Consider the following 23,175-nt stretch of genomic DNA (forward strand, 5'->3'; position numbering starts at 1 on the left):
ATACTGTACTCATTATAGACTGTGTTCATTGGTTAAAAGACTCAATATTATTAAGTGTCCGTTTTCCTCAAGTCGGTCTCTGGATACAAGACAGTCTCCGTCAAAATCCCATTTTGGCTTTTCTGAAAGAAAATAACAGGCAGATTCTGCAGTGCATTTGGGAAAAACGACCTAGAGTAACCAAAATAACTTGGAAAAGGAGAGTGAAGTTGAAGGAATAACAGCAGGTGACTTTCAGACTTACAACATTCTGGCAATCAGCCAAGTACTGGGAGGGTCGTAAATACAGCAGCAGCTCGAAGGAACAGATGAGAAAGTCCGGAAATGTATTCGTACAAGTATGGACGACTGACTTTTGACAAAGGCACAACAGCAGTTCAGTAGATACAGAATAGTCTTTTTCAACAAATGGTGCCTGAGCAGTTGAATGCCTCATGCCTTGTACAAAAAGTAACAGCGTGGATCATACACCAAGTATAAGTCCTAAAATGCTAAAATGTCTCAAAGAAAACATAGAAGAAAATGTTTGAGACCTATACAAAGATTTGTTAGATATGATACCACAAGCATGATCCGTAAAAGAAAATTTGATCAGCCCTGGCTGGTGTGGCTCAGTGGATTGAGCACCAGCCTGTGAATCAAAGGGTTGCCGGTTCGATTCCCAGTCAGGGCACATGCCTGGGTTGTGGACCAGGTCCCCAGTTGGGGGTGCACAAGAGGCAACCACACATTGATGTTTGTCTCCCTCTCTTTCTTCCTCCCTTCCCCTTTCTCTAAAAATAAATAATTACAACCTTATTTCGAAAAGAAGTAATATAACTTATTTTTTTAAAGGAAAGAAAATTTGATCAATGAAACTTCACCAAAATGTAAAAGCTTTGCCCCTTAGTGGAGGATGTTAAGAGAATAAACAGGCAAGCCACATACTCAGAGGAAGTATAAATCATACATCTAGTAACAGATTTGTAATTAGCACGTATAAAGAACTCTCAAAACTCAATAACGAGCCTGGCTCAGTGGCTCAGTGGCTCAGTTGTTTGGAGTGTTGGCCAGCATCCCAGAAGCTTGTGGGTTTGACCCCTGGTCGGGGCTCACATTTAGGCTTCAGGTTCAATCTCTGGTCAGGATGCATATGAGAGGCAACCAACCAATGTTTCTCTCACATCAGTGTTTCCCTATCTCCCTTCCCCTCTGTAAAATCAATAAACATATCTTTGAATTTTTTAAAAACCCTCAAATAATAGGAAAAGAAGCAGCCCAATTTAAAAATTGGGCAAAAGGTTTGAATAGACGCTTCAAAAAAAGCTATACATATGTCAAGTAAGTGCATGAAAAGAAGATCAGTATTGTTAGTTATTAGGCAAATGCTCAGTAAAACCACAATAAGACACTACTGCACACGAATTAGAATGATGAAAATTTTAAAGGACTGACCATACCAAGTGTCGGCAAGAATGCGGGTCAGCTGGAACTCACACCCCACTAATAGGACTGTAAATGGGCACAAGTACTTTGGAAAACAGCTGGGAAGTTTCTTTAAAGTTCAGCCACACACCTACCACGCAGTTCAGGCCTCTGGAATTGTTCCCACCTAATCCTAATCTACCACACTCCCCACCAGAGTGGCTGTGTGACTTTGAACAAATCCTTGCCCTCTCTGAGCCTCAGTTGCTCAGCTGTGAACAGGGCATATGGTGCTTCTCCCAGTCTGATGTGGGACACGTGTGCAGGTGGCATGTGCCAAGTGCCTGGCACATAGCAGGCCCTCAGCCACTGGGGTTACTTGTAGGAGATCATTCCTTAATAGTGCTTTTGAGATGGGTTGGGAAGCGCTTGTGAGTCCTTTCATTGTCTTCCTGGAAGACCTGGGACAGGAGATCCTGAGTGTTCTAGAGGGTTCCTCATGGAGTGCCTGAGCTGGCTTCTGCTTTCTCATCTGACAGATGACACAGGCTCTTGGCCCCTGGGAACCGAGGCTGACCTGGTTTCTCGTCTGAATTGTTCATCTCATGAGAGAGTGGCAGTTGTCCCTGCGAGGAGGCAGGCCCAGAGTCCTGGCCCCACTCACCCTCTCGTCCTGCTTTCCCCACAGGGTGACTCTGGCGAGATGGGCATCCCAGGAATGGCTGGCCTCTTTGGACCCAAGGTACAGATTCCCATCCACGCTGTTCCTTCTGGGGTCCCATCCATGTGCCTGCTCGTTCATTTATGCTTCAGCAAATGTTCCTCCAGCACTTGCAATGTGGGCTGGCATAGAACCCGCCCCAAGCATGGTCTTCTTGTACCCTGTGCTCACACTGCAGCCAGCCTGGGTTCTAAGCCCAGCTCCACTGTTATCGATCTGCTGTGCACCTCAGGCGAGTCACTTGGTCTCTCCAAGCCTCAGTGTCCTCACCTACAAAAAGGGCATAATGACAAGGGAGGGTAACCATTAAGTTAAGACCAGACATATACCACCCAGCACTGAGTCTGCACACTGGTACCTGCTTAATAACTATGGACATTTGCTACTGTTTTGGGGGCCTCTCGGGCAAGGCCTGGCTTGACAGAAGGCCAAAGGTTGGCCAGGCCCCAGGGGCTGGGTGGAGCTGCTCGGGCCTCTACCAGTGGCCACCAGACACAGATAGCCTTCGTCTGCTTCCTGCAGGGGCCCCCTGGAGACATTGGCTTCAAAGGCATCCAGGGCCCTCGGGGGCCTCCTGGCTTGATGGTGAGTCCCCTCCCTCTCTCTCCCAATGAGGACAGTGGCCCAGGTCTAAGGCTGGCCAGCCATCAGCTGGGCGGACGCACGTCTTCCTCCTCCTCCTTCAGTCCTGAGCCCTCCTCTGCCCACAGTCTTCCCTCCCACTTGCACACCTTTGCCTCTGCTGCCCCTACCAGCTGGGCTGCCATCCTTCTGCCTTTCACCTCTCCCCTCCCCACGCTCTTGTGGCCCACCCCAAGGAACAGAGGAGGGGTCCAGGAGGTGCATGGCCTGGCCCCTGCTTGAGGTCTCCACTCTGGTCCCTTGGGACACTCACTGTCCCTGTGATTATTCCCCAGTACCTGGGACAAGGGCACACAAGCCTTTTTCTCTCCTTTAGGGAAAAGAAGGCATCATTGGGCCCCTTGGGACCTTGGGACCTTCAGGACGCCCGGTATGTGCAAGAGTTGACCAAAGGCTGCGCATTCCCCTTCCCTTCCTGGTTCAGATTGTCTCTGCGACCTGGAGCTGGCTTGAGCCTTGAGCCTCTGTTTCCCCATCTGGGAAATGGGGCTTCCCTCTGAGCCCTCTCCCACTGGGCTATGGTTTGTTTATTGCAGGGTCCAAAGGGCGACAAAGGCAGCCAAGGGAACTTGGTGAGTGGATGGGCGGGGGGGCCATGCTACAGCGGTGGGGGAGGGGGAGTTTCGTGGGATATGCGCATGGCTCGGCCCTCATCTCCTAACTCTCCCTCCCTGCTTCTGTCTCCATCCAGGGATTGCAAGGTCCGAGGGTGAGTGGGCTGGGGTGTGAGGGCTGCCGAGGGTGGGGGTGGCATGGGACTGGCAGGCACTCCACATTCCTGGACCTCAGTTATCCCTTCTGCACCCATCGATGCCAGGGCCCCCGATGCGCCTCGGTTGTAGGTCTGCTCCAGGAGACCCGGGGTGGGTGAAGACGGGAGGTGTTTGGCTAAGGCCTCACTGTTCTCCTCTTCCCCCAGGGTCCTCCTGGCCCCAGAGGACGACCTGGCCCACCGGTAGGTCACTGCATGCTCAGCGCGTGTTGAACTCTGGAGCAGGAGGTGGGGTTCCTTTGAATGAGACCCTAGGGTTTGCCAGCAGGCACTTGTTGTGGCCCTAACCTTACAGACTCACAAGCTGCTTGCACTGCACAGACTTTTAGGAGAGTGCAGACCACCCCAGTGGGGCCTCTGGGGAAGCAGACATCAGCCTGGTGGGTCTTCCCATGCCCCAACCGCCCCTCCAATGTCCTAACAGTCCCCAGGGATCCAGCACCCAGCCCCTGTCAAACGCTGATCCAACCTCTTCTTTTGCAGGGCCCTCCAGGGAGCCCCACCCACTTTGTAAGTTGGAGAACTTTCTCTTTTGTCTGCTTGGGTAAGGGCTGGGGCTGGGGGGGGGGTGCGGGGGGCGGATAGTTTGGCAACTGACCCCTCTCTGGCCACGGTGGCTAGACCCCTAAGCTGGGCCTGGGGATGCCTATGTCATTTTGTCACTCCATATGGGATCTTGGATTCTGGAGCAACAGAAAGAACACTGGGCTGGGAGGCAGGAGACCCAGATTTTAGCTGGGATGAGCTCCTGGCTGTGGACCCAGGAAGACACCCACCTGCCAGGCTCCTGAGTCCTGCTGTGCTCTCACACCCATCAGCTGATGGCTGAGGATTCTTCCCCATCAGATCCTGAGTCCAGAGANGGGGGGGGGGGGGGCCGCAGGGATAGTTTGGCAACTGACCCCTCTCTGGCCATGGTGGCTAGACCCCTAAGCTGGGCCTGGAGATGCCTATGTCCTTTTGTCACTCCATATGGGATCTTGGATTCTGGAGCAGCAGAAAGAACACTGGGCTGGGAGGCAGGAGACCCAGATTTTAGCTGGGATGAGCTCCTGGCTGTGGACCTAGGAAGACACCCACCTGCCAGGCTCCTGAGTCCTGCTGTGCTCTCACACCCATCAGCTGATGGCTGAGGATTCTTCCCCATCAGATCCTGAGTCCAGAGAGGGAGCGGACTGGGGCACTGTGTTTTTCCCTGCTGGGGACTGCAACCACGTCTGAAAGCATGGCCCCCTCCCAAGCCCTCTGCCGCACCCATCTCCGGGTTGCCACTGCGCTGATTGTTAGAATCAGGCCCTGACAGCAGCCCAGGAAGTGGTCAAGGGGAAACAGTGGGAACCCTCGGCTCACGAGCCACTTGGAATCTCTGGTCCTGCCCATCCCGGTCTCTCACTGGCCCTCCTGCATCACCCACAACAATGGAATGACAGCTGGGCCTGTCCCTGGGTCCTTCCCCAAATCCTACTCATCAGTGAGGAAGGCAGCGAGGGGAAAGTGATGGATCCAGGAAAAACCCTTTCCCTCTAAAAAATGGGAAAGTAGAGGGTTTCAAATTTTTTTCTACTAACCTGGCTGAGTGCTTATTCCATGCCAGACACCATTAGAAGTGCTTTTGTGTATTCACTCATTTATTCCTCTCAACAGTTCTTTGCTAGTTCCAATAGGAGAGAATTGAGGCAGAAAGGTTAAACAACGTGCCCTAGATATGCAGCAAGTAAGGAACGAGGCTGGGATTTGAACTTGAGAACTACCACCTTCAGAGTCCCAGCTCCGGACCCCAATCCTGGGCTTCACTCGCTGTCAGATTCTGTCCCTTGCTGTTTCCATGGCAAGACCGCAGCTTCTGGCAAGCCTGGTGTGAGGGCTGGAGCCCCAGGTGTGTGTTGGACAATCGCAGTGCAAGCCAAAGAAGACACGAGGAACTGGAATACAGAGAGGGCGCTGCACCTGGCCTGGGCACGGAGCGTTAGTGGAGTTTCCACTGCAGCTGCCATCTGTAGGACATGTCTAGGGCAGGACTGCTGACAATAGGGACTAGATGAATGCTTGCTGGGAGTGACTGTCCTGTGCATTGTCGGATGCTTAACAGCATCCCTGGTTTCTACCCACTAGATGCCAGTACCACCTGCTCCTCCAGGTTTGACAGCTAAAACTGTCTCCAGGCGTTGTCAGATGTCCACTAGGGGGCAACATCACCCCATGGCTGAGAACCACTGGCACAGCAGTTAGCCCACCAGATGGAGTGTTGGGGAGGAAGAGTTCTAGGGATTCCGAGCAACATGTGCAAAGGCCCTGTGGCTAGATGGATCATGGCATTTAGGAAGTTAGAAGTGTGATAGCATGTTGTTCACAGACTAGATGTGGGAGAGAGGAGGGCCAGGGGCTACAGTCCTCAAGCTGGGTCTTGTAACCATGTTGAAGAGTTTGAACTTCATCCTAAGGGCGATAGAGAGCTATTAAAGTGCCTGCAGGAAGGGAGTGGAGGCTTTGTTTGCAAGGGGAGCAAGGTCAGAGTTCCACAGAGGACATGTGACTTGGCCAGGATCCTGCTGGAGAAGGTGGGGCAGGAGAGTACATGCTCAGGCCCTGGGGCGCCTGCCTGGGGGTGCGGGGGTCCAGGATGCACACCCTGTCTTCTCTCCGCACAGCAACAAGATGACCTTGGGGCAGCTTTCCAGACCTGGGTGGACACTAATGGAGCACTGAGAGCAGAGGTACGGCCAGCAGCCCTGCCCATGTGGGAGCCTTTCCTGGGGGAGACAGAAATAATGGCCCGTGTGGGGCCAAGGCCCCATCCGTGTGGCCTGCACCGAGCATTTCAAAGCCCTGGATGGCATCCCACAACCACAGATGGGGGAGGGCTGCTGTTGAGGCTCAGAGCAGACGGAGGTACGTCCGCAGTCACACGGCCAGTCCCTGAGCCCTCGTTGCATTCCTGCAAAGCTCTCTCAGGGTGTCCGAGCTCTTGCTGGCCTGAGTCAGGATGAGATGCTCAGCGAGCCCAGAGCCCATAGCAGGTCAGTCCCACAGTCTCCAGGAGCAGGAAGTTCCTGGTCATCCCACGTCAGCCCCAAGGCTCCAGGCTGAGAAGGCTGTCAGTGCCCTCTAGTCAAACTTGAACACCTGTCAAGAGTGCCCTTTGCTGCCTTGCCTTCTTCCCAAGATGGGGAGCTTACCACCATCCCACTCCAGCTCGGACCTCCCACATGCCTTTCTGTATGTTCCCTGAGCTGGATGCCAGGAAAGTTGCTGCCTAGCCTGCTCTCTCAGCGCTCACAGTCCAGGAGGGGGGGCAGCACAGACGAGCTCATTATCTTCCCCCCGTGGGGGTAGGGGGTTTGTGGAAAGACCTCCAGCAACCCCTTCATTCCCCAGTGCTCTGCGCACATGTCTGCCTTGCTCACGGAGGTCTGCCCAGCCTACACCTGACACCAGGCTGCCTTCCACTCCCCTCCAGCCTCTAAGCCCCCATGGCAGCCACATCCCCCTGTCCATCCCTGTACCCCGGTTTCTTTATCCAGGTAGAGCAGACCCAACCCCTACCCCAACCATGCTCCTGGGGGCTCAGAGATGTCCCCCACGTATCAACAACTTGGGGCTATGAAGGCTCAGTCCCGGGGCTGAGCTAGGAACTCAAGGAGCCAATGGCCATACCCTCTCCTCACAACAGGTTTACAGCCACCCCGACCGGCTGGTGCTGGACCAGGGAGGGGAGATATTCAAAACCCTACACTACCTCAGCAACCTCATCCAGAGCATCAAGACTCCCCTGGGCACCAAAGAGAACCCCGCCCGGGTCTGCCGGGACCTCATGGACTGTGAGCAGAAGATGGCAGACGGTACGGGGGCCTGTGGGTCTGGAGAGAGGAGGTCCTGCCCCAGGGGTGGGGTTGGCAGGGACAGAGGGGTTCCAGGAGGATCGGGGGCAGATGGAGCTTTGACCCAGCCAGGCCAAGTTTCTGTTCTCAGAGAGATAGGCATGTGATCAGTCATTTATTCACTCAACCAACAGTGCCTGAGCCCCAGCGCGCCCTGTGCTCCCTGGGGGCGGGGTGTAGTGGGAAGCCCCGAGGAGTGGTTCTGCCCTTCCCGAGCCCACAGATTGTCAGGCTGGGGACAGCCATTTCAGTGCAGTGAGATCAGAGCTGTGGCAGAAAAAGCCCCCAAGGGCCAGGAGAGGACAGGAATCAGGGGTGCTCCGCACCTCATCTAACTCCTTTCTCTCTCTGTGAGCTAACGTGGTCCCTGGAAGGGCCAGGGCTTCGGCAGCAGACAGAGCTGAGTTTGAATGTCAGTCCTGTGAGCTGGGCCAGGCAGCGCCCCGCCCCAGCCACTCCTCCCTTCACTGCACTCGAAGGTGGTCCAGAGGCCAGCTGTCCGCTTTCAGCTGCCGCACCTCTGCTCCCCCGGAAGCCCAGTGTGGAAACGAGATGCCTGCAGAGGGGTGGCAGCCTTGACCCCGCCCCTCTTGGTCAGCCTTAAAAGGATCACTAGCCTAAGGGGAGAAACCATTCCACTCTGTCATCCCTAAGTCCCTTGGGCAAGTGGCTCAGCCTCTCAGCCTCAGTTGTCCCCTGTGTAAAGCTGACATTTCCCAATAGCCACACGTCTAGTGCTCAGCCCTGTGACGCTCTTGGGGCTCTGCCAGAGGTGAGCTCTGCTCAGAGGTCTGTGGCCTACAGAATTCCTTTCTGTGCGCCCCCGCCCTGACTTCATATCCAACGGGGGTTCAGGGATCACAAGATATGGGGCCTACCTGCAGAACTAAGCATTGGGCTCCTTCCCACCTGCACACAGCACCACCCCATTGCTTCTTGCAGGGACCTACTGGGTGGACCCGAACCTTGGCTGCTCATCCGATACCATTGAAGTTTCCTGCAACTTCACACATGGTGGACAGACATGTCTCAAGCCCATCACAGCCTCCAAGGTACCCATCTGCTCCCTGTCCCCTACTGGCTGGCCCTCTCTACCCCCACCCTGCCCTGAGCCACAGCCCATGCAGGTTTTGGTCTAGTTGCATGGCCTTGGGGAAGTCATCTCCTATTTCCGAACCTCAGTTTCTTCATCTATAAAATGGGGATGAATCATTCTAAGTCCAAACCCCATGGACTTGTACGATGCTAAAGTTTCTTCAGATAGTACTTTCTGCCTAGTACCTGAAACAGCGTAGTTGGCCAAGCTGGCCTGGCTTGGAGAGCCATGAGCCCTCAGCACCAAATAAGTCAGTGTGCCATTCCCCTGGGTCACGCCGCCAGAATGGTGTGTGCAAACAGTAAGTGAATGTTCACTGCCGTTTACCAGGTGCCCATCTCTGGGCTGAGAATTGTAGGTGGCTCGGGGCACCTCCACAAGAAGCCAAGGCAGGCAGTGGCAGTGAGACATGACCAATCTCCTGCCCAGGGCACCCCACAGGGCACCATGGGTCTGCATTTCCAGCAACTCCTGCACATGGGATGCTTCGTGCCGCGGAGAGAAGAACAGCCCTGGGTGCAGGGGAGGCAGGGCTCCCGTGCACCTTGCGTCCCTTCCCAACAGCCTCCCTGGGGAGGCCCTGGGGGGTACCTTGTGCTGATGACCATCTCAGACCCAGAGTTTGAGAATCTCTGAGCAAACCAGCTGGTCAACAAGATGAGTCCTTACCATGTGCCAGGTGCTGGGATTCAACATAAAACACAGTGGCCTTGCCGCTGCCCCTGCAGCCAGAGCTCACGGTCCAGCAGGCCCTTTCCCCTCTGAGCCTGAGGGCTGACGGCCACGTGGCACACCCCTCTGGCAGAAAGGTGAGGCCAGAGCCGGCACCTGGGTTGGCAGTGTGAGTGCCCCTCTGCATTGCTGCCCCCGTCGGGAACAATGAAGCATTAGTTTGTGCCTGTCTCACTCTGCCAGTAACCAGTGCTGGGGTTGGACCTGCCCAAGAGGCTTTTATTGTCATTGCAAGATGCCCTTTGGCAATAACTTATCAGGAAACTTGAGAAAAAATAAACATTCCTTACTCGGAAGACTGGAAATTACTGTACTTTGCCAGTACAATGTGTACTTTTTGCCCAACGTTTTGAGGGAAAAATAAGGATGCACATTATGCATGGGTATGATTATACACCATGTGTATAATAATGGATATAATAATCCCATGTATAATGTTCACCAAAACGAGGGTGTGCATTACACATGGGAGCACACGGTGCATGGGGAAAAACGATCCATCGCACACCGGGGGCCACACCGGGAGGTCCCAGGAGCCTGGGGTTTTGTGGGCTCATGTCACTGGTGAAATGAAAACATAACAGTGGGAATTTAAAGCAACAGGGAGAGGAAGGCCAAGTGGCCCAGGTGGTCAGTTATTGAAAGCAACCAAGATCTCCCAAACAAAGGCGCCTCAGTGAGGGGAGGAGGTGTGGCTCTTTATCTAGTCCTGTGACTGGCACTGTGTCCACCGGAGATGCCGCCTTTGAAGCCGGTGGGATCAAAGCGGAAGCCAGGTCCTCGAGTTACAAAACTAGAGAAACCCCAACTGCAGGGCTCACAAGGGAACTACTGAAGCCACAAATCCGGTTCTGTTGTACCTTGTCAGGTCTGGCCCTTCTACCCCAACCCACCCCTCAGGGCTACCGGGACTTAGAAAGGGCAGGAGGGCCCTTCTCATTTCCTCCACACTTCGAGAGCCTCTGAGTCTTGGGCAAGGTCCTGTTCCCCTCCGGGCCTCAGGGTGCCAGCTCAGCTCTGCTGACCCCAGCCCCTATAAGAGCGGTGGTGTGTGGATAAGATCACTTCGGGGCACTTGCAGCTCTGACCCTGGAGGGAGGCAGGCACGCCTCGGCTCTTTCCCTTCTGTGTTGCTCCGTGGCTGGGGACCAGTTCATACAGACCTCAGCTTTCCTGTGTGTGGCATGGCTGGGAAGGGTTCCTGGGAAGAAGCCTACCCGCGCACCCCGAGAGTGATGGGCAGCCACGCCAGCTGCGGCCCCACTGTGTGTCTCCTCCACAGGTGGAGTTTGCCATCAGCCGGGTACAGATGAACTTTCTGCACCTGCTGAGTTCTGAGGTGACGCAGCATATCACCATCCACTGCCTTAACATGGCCGTGTGGCAGGAAGGCACCGGGCAGACCCCAGCCAAGCAGGCTGTTCGCTTCCGGGCCTGGAACGGGCAGATCTTTGAAGCTGGGGGTCAGTTCAGGCCGGAAGTGTCCATGGATGGCTGCAAGGTAACTTGGGGCCCCTCCCAGACTCCCCTCCACACACACTGTTTCCACAGCCTCATAAAGGTACCTATGCTTTGATCCAGCAAATGTACTTCCAGAATTTGTTCTATAAAAATAAGGATGTGCCCAAAAGTTGAGCACCGGGACAGTCATTACAGCATTCCTCATCAGAACAAAAATAGTAGGAGCCATCCAAATGGACAGGTCCAGGTCACTGCTGTGGTGCAATACTGTTACCAGATGGGAGCAGGCCTGGAGCGGGTGTGCCTCCGGCTCATGTGTAGTGTGTGGGTTCTCGACTTCATGCAGGAAGGATTTCACAATGTGCATCCACGTGATTTTGAGAGGATGTTTGTTACAGCTGGGGACAGTGAGACAAAGGGAGGGCTTAGGGCCGAAGAAGCAACAGGAAAGTGCTAGGCAGGGCTGCGTTGGCCCATGGAGAAACAGAAGTCTCAGTGACGGAAGTGAGCCGAGGTGGGGCTGCTGTTAGCTCACGGGAAAGTGAGAGAGAAGAGGGGAGACAGGTACAGGGGGTAAGCCCAGGACGGGCAGCTGCTGCCCGCCGCTCCCCTGGTTGCAAGTCTCGTGGTGTCCCTTAGAATTCAGAAGAAAGAGAGCTAACATACAAGGTGTGGGCCTCTCCAGTGAGACTTTGTCTTGAGGCGTTTTATCTTTCTTTATCAGAGGAGGTCTCAGGGGAGGGTCTTAATAAAGTACTCATTAGCTGTCCAGGTGTGTCCTTAGATATGATATGTTGATTCATCAAAATGTGTGTATAGAGGGGTCAGGGCTATTTTCTGGTTATTTTTATTTTATTTTAAATGCTACTGTTGACATTATTACAGATATCCCCCATTATCTCTGCCTTCCCCCCTCCACTAAGCCCCCAGCCCCCCACCCGCCTTCACCGCACTGTTGTCTGGGTCCGTGGGCTATGCACGTATGCATTTGTGTTCCCCGTCTAATCTCTTCCAGTCCCTCCCACCCCTCCCCGCTGAGATCTGACAGTCTGTTCCGTGTAGCCATGCCTCTGGCCTTATTTTGTTGGTTGGTTTATTTTGTTCATTAGATTCCACCTGTGAGTGAGATCATATGGTAGGAATACAGTTAACCGAGGAGGTATTTAAAGAACTTCACTGAAGAGGGGCTGGGACCAAGGCCTGTCTGCCCCCAGAGGCTCTGATGTGTAAACCATTGGCTCCTCAGTGTCCTTGGTGAGGGAAGATGAATTCGTGTGATTCATCAGCTGGCTGTAGATTGCTCACATCGCTTGGTCTTGTTTAGTTATTTTTCCTTAATTTCCCTCGTTCCACTTGCCCAGGGTCTCCTCCGAGTCTCACCACCCTGCCTCAAGGCCACACGCCAGTTAGACATGCGAGGGCAGGTGCCGGGAAGATGCACGTGGTGCAGGACTCGAACCACGAGGGGTCAACGTGTCCCCTTTCCCTTCTACTCTCAGGTCCAGGATGGCCGCTGGCATCACACGCTCTTTACCTTCCGGACCCAGGATCCCCAGCAGCTGCCCATTGTCGGCGTGGACAACCTCCCTCAGGCCTCATCAGGGAAACAGTATCGCCTGGAAGTTGGACCTGCATGCTTCCTCTGACCTCTGACCTCCTTGCTTCTCTAGGTCTCGAGGGAGAGGGAAGAGGAGAAGCAGGAGGCAAAAGGAGGGTACTGAGGGGCAGGTGGGCCCAGGAGAGGCAGCTCATCTGCCCGAGGGTCCTAGGGCAGGGCCCCAGATGTTGTCTGCCTGGCAGATGCGGCTGGGGGTGCGGGGTAGCAGAGACGGGGGTGGCCCCGGCACAGCTCCAAAGACCAACCAAAGAGCTGGCCCGAGCAAGCTGGGCCTGCATCCCGCCTGAGCCCCCTGGCCTGTCTCCCTGCTCCGTGGACACCCCCTCCCCTCCCCAGCTTCCTGCCCAAGCAAGAGCCCCACGTTCCAGCCAGCTTGAGGGAAGCAGGCAGCCGGTCCCTGCCAGGGAGCTTTGATGTGCAATATTAGAGAGGAGACGTGAAAAAAGGAGAAAAGGAAAGAAAGAACTATATATATTTTTTATTTAAACAAACACAAAGAAGGTGCGTTACTATTTTTTTTTCACCTGGGAAAGAGGTGAGAGGGCGAGGAAGAGCCGCTGAGGCAGGGGTCAAAGGAAGCAGAGGGAGAGGGTGCCCTCCGGCTGGGGGCCTGCCGTTTGCTACCTCCCACTGTGAAATCGCTGGTGCTCGCAATTGTCTCTCAGTGTATGTGATTTTTTTTTAAGGAAACAAAAACCCTATTTAAGATTCTGAAGGTGCTACCATTTTTGCCGCAGACTTTGAAGAAACACTTTGTTGTGGGCTGTCCTCCACAGTTCTCTCTCTCCTCCAAATGATAAAGTTTGGAGAATTTTTTAATTTTCCTAGCATCATCACCCTTGTGCTGATCAGGTAATCTGCTAAGGAGGGGGAAGGAGAGAGAGGAAAAAAGGAAAAAAAAAGAAAAGAAAAGCAAAAAAAAAAAAAAAAAGCCTGCCAGAAACAGTAGTAAGATTTATCTTTTAACTTATGGACTTTGAAATGTTTGTTGTCTTCAGGCAGGGAGAGGCCTGAGCATGAAGGATTTTGACTTAGCCCTTCACAGTCCTGGAAGGGAGTTAGGCTCGTCTTAGAGGGTACAGTCTAGAATGGAGAGTCCTGGGAGAAGACTTGACCTTGAAGAAACCTGTTAGAAAAGCAGCAGTGAATCAGGGCTGACCTTGGAGGTGGACTATAAATATGGAACATCTCCTGAAGCAACATACCATCCCCTAAGGTCCTCCCTTCCAGGGGCTTGTCCTTTCAAGATACAGTGCTCACTCTTGCTATTTTATTGTCATTAAATTCTATAGAAACACAGCATCATTAGCTCCAAGTGTAAATGTGGGCTGAGGAGAAAGAATAATTAGGGGAACCTTGGAGTTCAGCATGAGAGGGATATTCAGCAGCGCCTGAATCGTCCTGCATCGGCAAGGCAACCAGCATCCATGCTGGGTTTTGAGGTCATTTTAACTAAGGAATTATTTTTATAGAAGGGGAACTTTTATGTGAAAGTCTGTTTGTCTTTTCTTTCCCTCAAGTTGTGTCTCTTTGGGAATTGGATTTTATTTTCATTATTTAATACCTCACTCTGGCCCGCCCTCCCCACCAAACGCGTCCCTGTGTCCCCAGCCCCCCTGCCCCAGTCTCAATGCTCCCCGTTGGAAGGGCATTTCGGGCCTCAGTGCAGTGCAGGGTTTTCCCACACTGCCCGGCTCCGCCTGGCCTCCGTCTCATTCTTAGGGCTTCCTGCTGTCCTTGTTTTTGTCTCTGTCCACATGTCGGTGTATTAAAACCCCAGTGGTTCCGTCTCTCCTTTTCCCTTCTGGATTTTAAATAAATATTTAAAACAGGCAATGGAATGACATACCTGTGGCCGTGTGCTTCTCTGAAAAGCCCGGAGGGAGGTTCCCAGTGGACCTGGAAGTGGGGGGAAGGCGCCTAGAGGATGCCTCTCTTCTGCTTCTCCCCCCAAGGTGGGGGGAGAGCAATAGATCCAGCACCTCATGGGGATGAGTGGCATGAAAAGTGAGAGAGTCTCGGTTTCTTAGGGCTGCCCTAAGAGCACCCCAAACCTGGTAGCTTAAAACAACAGAAATGCATTCTCTCCCCATTCTAGGGGCTAGACTGAAGTTCCAGCGTTGGCAGGGCTGCCAATCCACCTGTCACCTCCGGGGGGGTTTCCTTACGGCCCCAGGCGTTCTTTGGCTTGCTGGTCAGCACCTCAGTCCCTGACCCACAGTGACATGATGGCAGTGGCCTCCCTGTGTGTCTCTGCATTCACATCTTGTTATAAGGACAGCGGTTATTTTGGATGAGGGCCCACCCTAATGACTTCTTAACTTAATTACCACTGCAGAGACCCCATTTCCAATAAGGCCACACTCAACATGTCTTTGGGAGACACAATTCACCTTATAACACAGCAGTCCCCAACCTTTCTGGCACCAGGGACTGGTTATGCGGAAGACAGTTTTCCCGCAGACTGAGGCGGGGCGGGGGGGTGTGGTTTCAGGATGATTCAAGCATATTACATTTATTGTGCACTTTATTTCTATTATTGTTTCATTGCAGTATATAAGGGAATAGTTATACAACTCGCCATAATGCAGAATCAGTGGGAGCCCTGGGGTTGTTTCCCTGCAACTAGACGGTCCCATCTGGGGATGAGGGGAGGCAGTGACACCCCAAGTGCGTTGCTTATGTCCAGTCCTCCGTGATCTCATTGTGGTTGCTGTCACCGCAGAAAACCCTGCTACACAAAGATGGGATGTTGGAAGGGGAAGCGGGCTTTTCAGTGCGTCTGTGGCCGTCTCGGGGTATCCCACCTCGACTTTAATCCAGAACGTATGCAGATTTGCAGTCGTCTCAAACACACGTTCAAAGCCACTGCCATCTGCGATCTCAAGCAGCTGGTCCTTTTCTGGTGCCAACGGTCGCTTCACCCGGCTTGTTCACGAATGGGTCGCAGACCCAGCGTTCCTTCCCACTTCGGGGGTCTTTGTGGTTGGGGGGTAGTACTCGAACCCCTCTGAAAGCTGAGACGGGGGGTCATGCACCAGCTGGGAGAGAGAAGGCCCCGGCTCGGTCTCTTCCGAAATCTCTAAATCTGTCAAATATCCCAATGCTCACTCGTCCCCCTATAACTCCAGTTTGGCTCTGCAGCCACTTCACCTGCCAACTTGAACACAGTTGTCATTGTCCCCTGAAGTGGCAGACTGTGTTCGTTAACCGGGTTGGGTATGTCACACGAGTAAGCGGGTTTTGCGACCCCTTCTGTGTCCCTGAATCGTGATGCCGGTGGTGGCTGCTCTTCTGGAAGAAATCTCTGGAGCGGCTCTCGTCCTAACTCAGCAACTCTGGCCAGCGATCCACCTGCAGAAAGCCATCCCACTCCTGTGTGTGAGAGAGGACACGTGTGCCCTGCGGCCATCTCCTCACAGAGCTGCGGGAACCAACGTGAGCTGAGGGCGAGCACTTTACTGTGGTTGATCATTTAAATCACATCCTGCAAAACCTTAAGATCAGGGGACATTTTGTGGCCAGCCTGCACTTTTGTACATATGACACGGTGTGTAGACTCAAATCGTAAGTGACTTCTTTGACCCGAGCAGTGAAACCAGAAAGTTTCCCAGTCACGGCGGCCGCTCTGTCCGTGTACATACAGACACGGAATGAGCACTTCAGCTCTCCCGATATGTAATCATTCCAAGACTCAAGTAGTCCTGCAGCTGTGGCATTGGTTGGCAAGAAAAGTGCACATGACATATCCGCACCTCCTGAAAAGTATATCCCACAAAACAAGCTTTGTTGCCTTGTTGTCCACATTGGCAGAGACTCGTCAGCCTGGGTTTCGTATCACAGTGACGTATTAATCCTCTCTGATAATTACACTTCAAAACCGTCTATTTCATCAGCTCGTCTAGTTAAGGTGCGAGCTGAAAGAGGGACACTTGCCACCTTTTGAACTGCAGCCTCTCCCAGAAGTTCGTGACAAATGTCCTTAGCAGCAGGCAGGACCAACTCTTCACCAACAGTAAAGAGGGGAAGACAGGGAGAAAAAACACTAATGTGTGGTTGCCTCCCACATGATCCCTACTGGGGACCCCAACCCAGGCATGTGCCCTGGCTGGGAATTGAACTGATGACCTTTTGCTTCACAGGCTGGCACTCGACCACTGAGCCATACCAGCCAGGGCAGGGCTTCTTAGCTTTAGCCAAGTGATTAGCCACTAAGAATGATGCTCTCAGTGCAGACACATTTGATGAAGTGGTAGCCCTCGGTAATTGCTTTTGTTCTTCCTGTTCGCTTTTCTTTTTCTTTTGAAAAACTCCAAAAGCTTGTCTTTTAAAGCAGGGTACTTGGTCTCCAGGTGACAAAGCAGCTTTGAAGGTTTCATGGCTTTGTTGGATAGCCAGTCGCCACCTATTATACAAAGCAGGCTTGGCGAATGCGAATCACCTGTTGCAATGAACCTGTAATTTAAGTAGGACTCTCAGTGTTTTCTTTAGGGATGGCTTTCTTTAAGTTGGCAGTCTTAGAGTCTTCTGTCTCATCATTAGGTCTTCTCCTCTCTTCAAAGATGCTCTCCAGGGGTGTTTGTTTTTTACTCATTTCGGCTAGGGTTAGCATGCGGGCTCACCAGAACTGTGACTGAGACAAGCACACGGCTCGGGAAAGAGGCCGGACAGGTGGAAAGGCTAAATAAAATGATGGGCAGGCCGCACATGGCCTAAAGCAAGCGTCAGGTTCTGACTTAAAGCCTGCCACCAAATGCAGCTTAACTGTCCCTTGCCATTCAGTAATAAGGTTTTGAGTCTGCAAGCAATTGCTTTAGTATGGTCTCTGTGCAGTCAAACCACTAATGATGACCTGTATTTGCAGCTGCTGCCCAGCGCTGGCATCACCGCCTCAGCTCCGCCTCAGCTCATCAGGCATTCGATTCGCTTTAGGAGCGTGCAGCCTAGGTCCCTCGCCCACACAGTTCATGGTAGGGTCCCCGCTCCTGTGAGAATCTCATGCCACAGCTGATCTGCGAGGCAGTTACGTGAGCGATGGGGAGCAGCTGTAAATACAGACGAAGCATCAGCACGCTCACCTGCCGCTCATCTCCGGCCATGCAGCCTGGTTCCTAACAGGCCACAGGCCACTGCATGTCCAGGGCCCAGGGGCTGGGGACCCATGCGGTAACATACAGGGAGGAGATATATTGAGTTTGACATGAGCAATTCCTTTATTTTTGGTGTAAAATTACATGTAACACAAAACTCTAATGGTATTCAGTGCATTTGCGATGTGCAACCATCAGCACCATTTAGCCTCGGAACGTTTTCATCGCACCAAGAAGACACTCCATGCTCCGGAAGCAGTCACGCCCCATCCCCCCTTGACCAATCCCCTGGAAAACCACTACTCTGCTCTCTGCCTCCGGCTTTGCCTGCATAAATATTTCATATAAATGGAATCATACAATATAGGGCCTTTTGAGCCCGGCTTTCTTCAGTTAGCATGAATGAGTTCTTCATTGCGTCTTATGACTGAATCATGTGCCATTGTATGGATAGACCAGAATTTGTCCATTCACCCACTGATGAACACTGGGTTGTGACTACTGTGCATAATGCTTCAATACGGGCCATTCTTATCTGTGAGGGTCTGTGGAGTCCATAACACCTGCCTTAGAAGAGGTGAGTGAGAACCTGGGAGACAGAGGTAGCCAGATTTGGCAAATAAAAACACAGGACACCCAGACAAATTTGAATTTCAGATAAACACTGAGTACATTTTAGCATAAACACACACCCCCTTTAATATTTGGGACACACTTATACCTGTTGGACCTGGACCCCATTGCTTCTGACCCTCGGTTCAGACTTCTGTTTCTCCTTCTCAGGGACCTTGGGTGAATCGGAACGTTTCTGCCCTTATCTAGGAGGAAGAACAAATCATAAGCAGTAGAGTTCATACCTGGGTTTTATGTTTTAAAGCAGCTGTAAGTATCCAGGTCGTCGGTTTACACACGGCTGGGTCTTGTCAGCCTCCCCACTCTGGTGCCTGCCCCGGGCGCTGAGCACCGGCTGCGGCTGCTCTCTCTGACTCCCGGAGTCCCACCCACAGAGCCCAGGATTCAGCCCAGGATTCGTGGTCTGGAAGGGCCCGGAGACTCCCACCTCTCAGGTGTTCCCTCCCATTGTGTAGAGAGAGCAGCTCCACCCAGGGAAGTGCCTGAAATCACCTGGGGAAGTCAAGGCAAAGCTGCGATTCAAACCCGAGACTGTGGATGGCGCTGTTAGGAGCATTACTAGATCAGTGGTTCTCAGACCGGCAGAACCAGCGGCACCTGGGAGCTGGTTCTAAATTCGTATCCTCGGCACCTTCTCCAACCTGAAGAGTCACAAACCATGGAGGCGGGGCCAGCCATTTGAAAGCCCCCTTGGAGGTTTGAGTGCCTGCTCTCACGTCCCAAATATCACTTCCTCACCCTAGTCCCTAAACCCGGAAGATGCTTTTCCAACCTTGTGGGGAAAAAATCGGAAATGAGATAAGAATGTTCTTTTCATTTATGTGACTGACAAATAATCAGAAATCAAATAGACAGAATGGCCCACTTCGTTTTGTCTGTCAGACTCAAGGAGTTTGCCCGGTGTTTGATCCAATCACCCTTCTTGGTCTGCCGAGGGAAAGTTCAGCCCCGGTCATGTCGTCGGTGTTTCCCATAGAAAGTTCTGGGAGGTCAGGGTCTGTGCCGCGTTCCCTGCTGCAGCCACGGAGTGCAGCGCATTGAAGGCACCCAAGCTAGTGAGATGATTGCTCTTGTCTTCATCTCCTCCATGCCCGTTTATCAGCAGCGCTGCCCCTGGGCGGAGCCTCACGTGGGCACTGGGGGAGCGGAGATGGATCAGACCATGAGTCTGAGGGGCTCTGAGTCAGGTGTAGGCGGATAGAGGGGCTGGAACCTGTGTGATGAAGGGTCCGAGAGAGCAGGCCAGGTGTGAGAGAGCAGGAGCAGCCAAAGGGACCACAGCGGACACAATCTCAACAGGGGGAGGAGAGTCAGGAGGTGACACTGTATTCACCAAGGTCTCCAGAAAAACAGAAGCAGTAGTGTGTGTGTGTGTATGAAGAAATTTATTATAAGGAATTAGCACATCTGAGCACAATGGTTGTAAGTCTCAAGATCTACTAAGTGAGCTGGCAGACTCAAGACCCAGAGAGAACTGATGTTTCAGCTCATGTCCAAAGGAAAGAAAAGGCCTATGTCAAGCAGTTGAATTAAATATCTGGGTACCCACTGCGGAGAGAGAGAACACACCTGACAAGGGTGGTAGTAAAGGCACCACTGCGTAGGTGGGGAAGTAGTTTGAATGGTTCTACAGGGTGTAGGAAGGCCTGGGGGACTGGGCTGGTAGAGGACAAGCCCCAGGCTTGCACAGGAAGGCAGCGTCTGGGTTGGCCAAGCTGCACTGGGCTGCAAGGGAGCTCTGGAGCAGAGCCGTGCGGGGGGCAGCTGGCTGGGCTGGGAGGACTGGAAATAGGTCTGAGCCACTGCCAGAGCTCCAGAGCCATCAGCTGCATCTGTGTGGCTCTGAAGAAATGGGAGGAGAAGGGAGAGTTGGGAAGAAGGGCCAGAGAGGAAAGAGGGGAGGGGCTATGTTAAAACCTTGCCACGCCGCTCTCGGCTGGTCCAGATTCCAGGAGGGCCTCAAGAGACCTAGCCACTTCATGCCAGCTCATTCCCAGCAGGGGCAGGTAGGAAGTTGTTGGGGACAGAAGGCAGCTTTTCCCAGTGGGCAGCACCTGCAGTTTCCAGTCTTTGGTTGCACAACCCAGTGTCAGGAAACAGCCAGGGTGGACTTCTCCCTGGGAAACTCCATGGCAAAGCGAGGGCCAGCCTGTGTTTGCTCTGTCCACAGTGAACCAAGTTCCAGGCACAGACAGTCACCTCTCACAGTGATCAGCCCCCTGGTGCTGGGAAAGTAGGGAAGGGGCAGGCAACAAGGCCAGAGCCTGGCAGGTGATTCCAGTGCCAGCTCCTTGACTGAACATGGCCTTGGGCAGGCCATTGCCTTTCTCTGAGCCGGTTTCTCCCCTGCAAAATGGGGATAATATGCCCTTCCCTGCTTGCCACACAGACAGGGCTATTGTTTTATAATCGTACAGTAAACCGTGTGAAAAAAAATGATAGTCAACCGCTTTTTGACCTATAAAATCCGTAGCATCATATGGTTCAACCCGATGACAGCGCCACTGAAACTGAACGGCTACATTCCTTGCACACTGACTGTGTACCAGGAGCTGTGTTCGTGTGATATGCTCGTGCCCATGCGAAACCCACTGAGATGGACCCTGGCTCTTCGGGTGAGGGAGCTGGAGTCCCAAGAGGTCACCTAAGTTGCCCAACACCACGAAACAGAATTTGAACTTGGGCAAGTCTTCTCGGATATTTCCTCAATCAAACGCAAAGTTCCTAATTAGGATTGTGTACTCTGCCAATGTATTCTTTGTGGCCGCTCAGGCGAAAGACCACACGGCAGTCCTCGGACTCAGGGCTCAGCCCTGGCCTGACGAAGAAGGAAAGATAAAGCGGCTTTCTCAGCAGACGAATCCTGTCCAACGGGTGCATTTGCCTGCTTGTCCAAACCTCGCCTCCTCATCCTGCCCCCTTACCTTGCTGAGCCAACTGCTCACTCACTATCTAAAAGGGGAAAATAGCCTACTTCCTTGTTCCTCCTATAGTTATAATTTCGAATTCTGTATCTTAAGGAGTGAAATGTAATCTGCAGTCACTGAAGTGATGGCCTGCAGGAATCTTTCTTTCCTCCCCACCCCAGCTTGTCATTAAACTGATGGTGATGATTATTATAAACAGGCAGACCCTCAGAAGCAAATTCGTTTCATTGAACAAGCAGTTCACAAATGTGAACCCATTTAATCCTCCTAAGACCCCCGAGGGGCAGTCTGACAGTGAGGGTGGTGGGAGCGACTCAGTCCTTCTGAGGAGAGGCACTCCCTTTCTCCAAGGGAAAATCCAATTTCTCTCTTCTCACAGAGCTCTGGCACCAATGGCGTGGGCGTTCACGCACACCGAGGGACCTGGTGGCTGTCCAGGTGTCAGCTGGGTGTCCTACCAGTCCCAGCCGTTCTGACTCTAACTGGAGTCGGCATCAGGTCCCACAGGGTAAGGGCTCAGTCCCACAAGACTGTCTCCACTCAGAGGCCAACCACAAGCCCAGGCCGTCACTGCTGCTTCTGACGGGGCCTGCCTTTGAGTCGGGCAGTTTGCAAGAACAGCTCACAGAAATCAGGAAAAATAGTTTGCTTACGAGATGAACAGCTTATTGTAAAAGGATCTAACCCAGGAGCAGTCAGAGGGAGGAGACACAGGGAGCTAAGCCTATGTTGGGGCGCAGACTCGAACGCGCTCTCTGAGCGGGCCACCTGCCCAGCACCTCCACAGGTGCCCCAACCCTATGTCAGTGACAGGGAAGCTCCCCAACCCCTGTCATTTAGGATTTTTATGAAAGTTTCCTGATATAGGCATGACTGACTAAATTATTGGCAGCTCATCAGAGACCAAGTCGATCTCCAGCCCCAGAGGGCAGGGGTGGGGCTGAAAGTGGAACCCTCTAATGTTGTGGTTGGTTCCCCGCCCCCCAATCATCTCATTAGCATACAAAAAGACACTTGCCAAGGTGAAGATTCCCAGGGTTTTAGGAGAAGCCTGCCAAAGAGATGGAGGTAGAGGCCAAATCTCTGTTTCTTACATCACACTCTCTGTGGTTTTGCTTCAAGAGGCACACAGGTGAGGCCGGAGCTGAGTCACTCTGGACAAAAGAAAGAACAAACCCTGCTCTTGGCTTGTGTCTCCGGTTCACCTTAGATAAATGTGGCTACCTAGAGCCATGGCTCCCTTCCTACAGCGGGTCCTCTCTCTTAAATCCTTGTTAGCACTTAGTGGGGTGGTCAGAGGTTCTTCCTTCCTTCTAGGCCTTGGCTCAATTGCTGTCAGCTCAAAGTAACCTCCTGAATGGCAGGCACATCTTGGGGCGGGGGGGGCTGGCTCGGAACCCCTACGGAATATACAGCACATGCTTTACCGAGTCTGGCTTTGTTTTTGCTCAGCGTAATGTTTATGAGATTCATTCACATCCTTACGTGTATCAGTAGTTCGTTTCTTTTAGTTGCTAAGGAACGTGTCCCATCGTGAACGAGCTACCATTTTTTTCCCCATGTTCCTGCTGACGGACATTGGAATGGCTTCCAGTTTTCGCCTATTTTAAATGACACTAAAGTCTTACACACGACAGATTCTTCTCTTTCTCTGGAACGGTGTGGTGATTTTAAAAATCTGGTCACTCCCTGGCACCTCTCATCAGAGGAAAACATCACAGCCTACTACGTTGTGGACAGTTATATATGATACGTATATCATATACACCTCAGTGAAGCTGGAAAAAATAAAATAGAACACTCTAGGGATAAAGAGAGGACATGCTTGCAAACATTATAATCTAGGAAGCGAACGAAAGGTGACGTATGCTTTAAAATTACAACTATCGACTACGCTGAGAAATAAAAAAATTTTCAAAATATACAAAGTGAATGAGAATACAACATTATAAGCACACCATAATGCTTCCTGTAAGAATTATCTGGAAGGACAAAGATTTGGCCCACAGTACTGCCTGAGTGCCCACCATGTGCAGGGCTGACCCACGATGGGGATTTTGGGGGGGGGGGGGGCGTACCTGTGCAAAGAGAGGCAGGCTCCCTGTTTAAATAGCAGAGGGTAAAGGCAACACAGAAATAATTCCATTTTACATGTTGAAAGATGAGTCAGGTTAATACAAATACATTGACTGAAAACAGGC

At 52.5% G+C, this 23,175-nt stretch overlaps 1 protein-coding gene across 2 annotated transcripts in view; it reads left to right on the top strand.

Moving 5' to 3' along the window:
• The window catches only part of COL27A1 (collagen type XXVII alpha 1 chain), a 130,167-nt gene extending 117,398 nt beyond the window's left edge, over positions 1 to 12,769 (top strand). For both annotated transcript variants that reach the window (XM_037059120.1, XM_037059119.1), the window contains exons 50-61: positions 2,093 to 2,146; positions 2,648 to 2,710; positions 3,084 to 3,137; positions 3,304 to 3,339; positions 3,459 to 3,476; positions 3,687 to 3,722; positions 4,023 to 4,049; positions 6,188 to 6,253; positions 7,210 to 7,378; positions 8,360 to 8,469; positions 10,528 to 10,746; positions 12,206 to 12,769. In XM_037059120.1, coding sequence (XP_036915015.1) covers positions 2,093 to 2,146; positions 2,648 to 2,710; positions 3,084 to 3,137; positions 3,304 to 3,339; positions 3,459 to 3,476; positions 3,687 to 3,722; positions 4,023 to 4,049; positions 6,188 to 6,253; positions 7,210 to 7,378; positions 8,360 to 8,469; positions 10,528 to 10,746; positions 12,206 to 12,352 — 999 coding nt within the window. In that variant the 3' untranslated portion in view covers positions 12,353 to 12,769. The remainder of the gene's footprint in view (positions 1 to 2,092; positions 2,147 to 2,647; positions 2,711 to 3,083; positions 3,138 to 3,303; positions 3,340 to 3,458; positions 3,477 to 3,686; positions 3,723 to 4,022; positions 4,050 to 6,187; positions 6,254 to 7,209; positions 7,379 to 8,359; positions 8,470 to 10,527; positions 10,747 to 12,205) is intronic.
• Positions 12,770 to 23,175: the final 10,406 nt, after the last annotated feature.

This window comes from Sturnira hondurensis, unplaced genomic scaffold, assembly GCF_014824575.4.
Source record: "Sturnira hondurensis isolate 20B ecotype Veracruz unplaced genomic scaffold, ASM1482457v3 Scaffold0010448, whole genome shotgun sequence".
Taxonomy (NCBI): Eukaryota; Metazoa; Chordata; class Mammalia; order Chiroptera; family Phyllostomidae; genus Sturnira; species Sturnira hondurensis.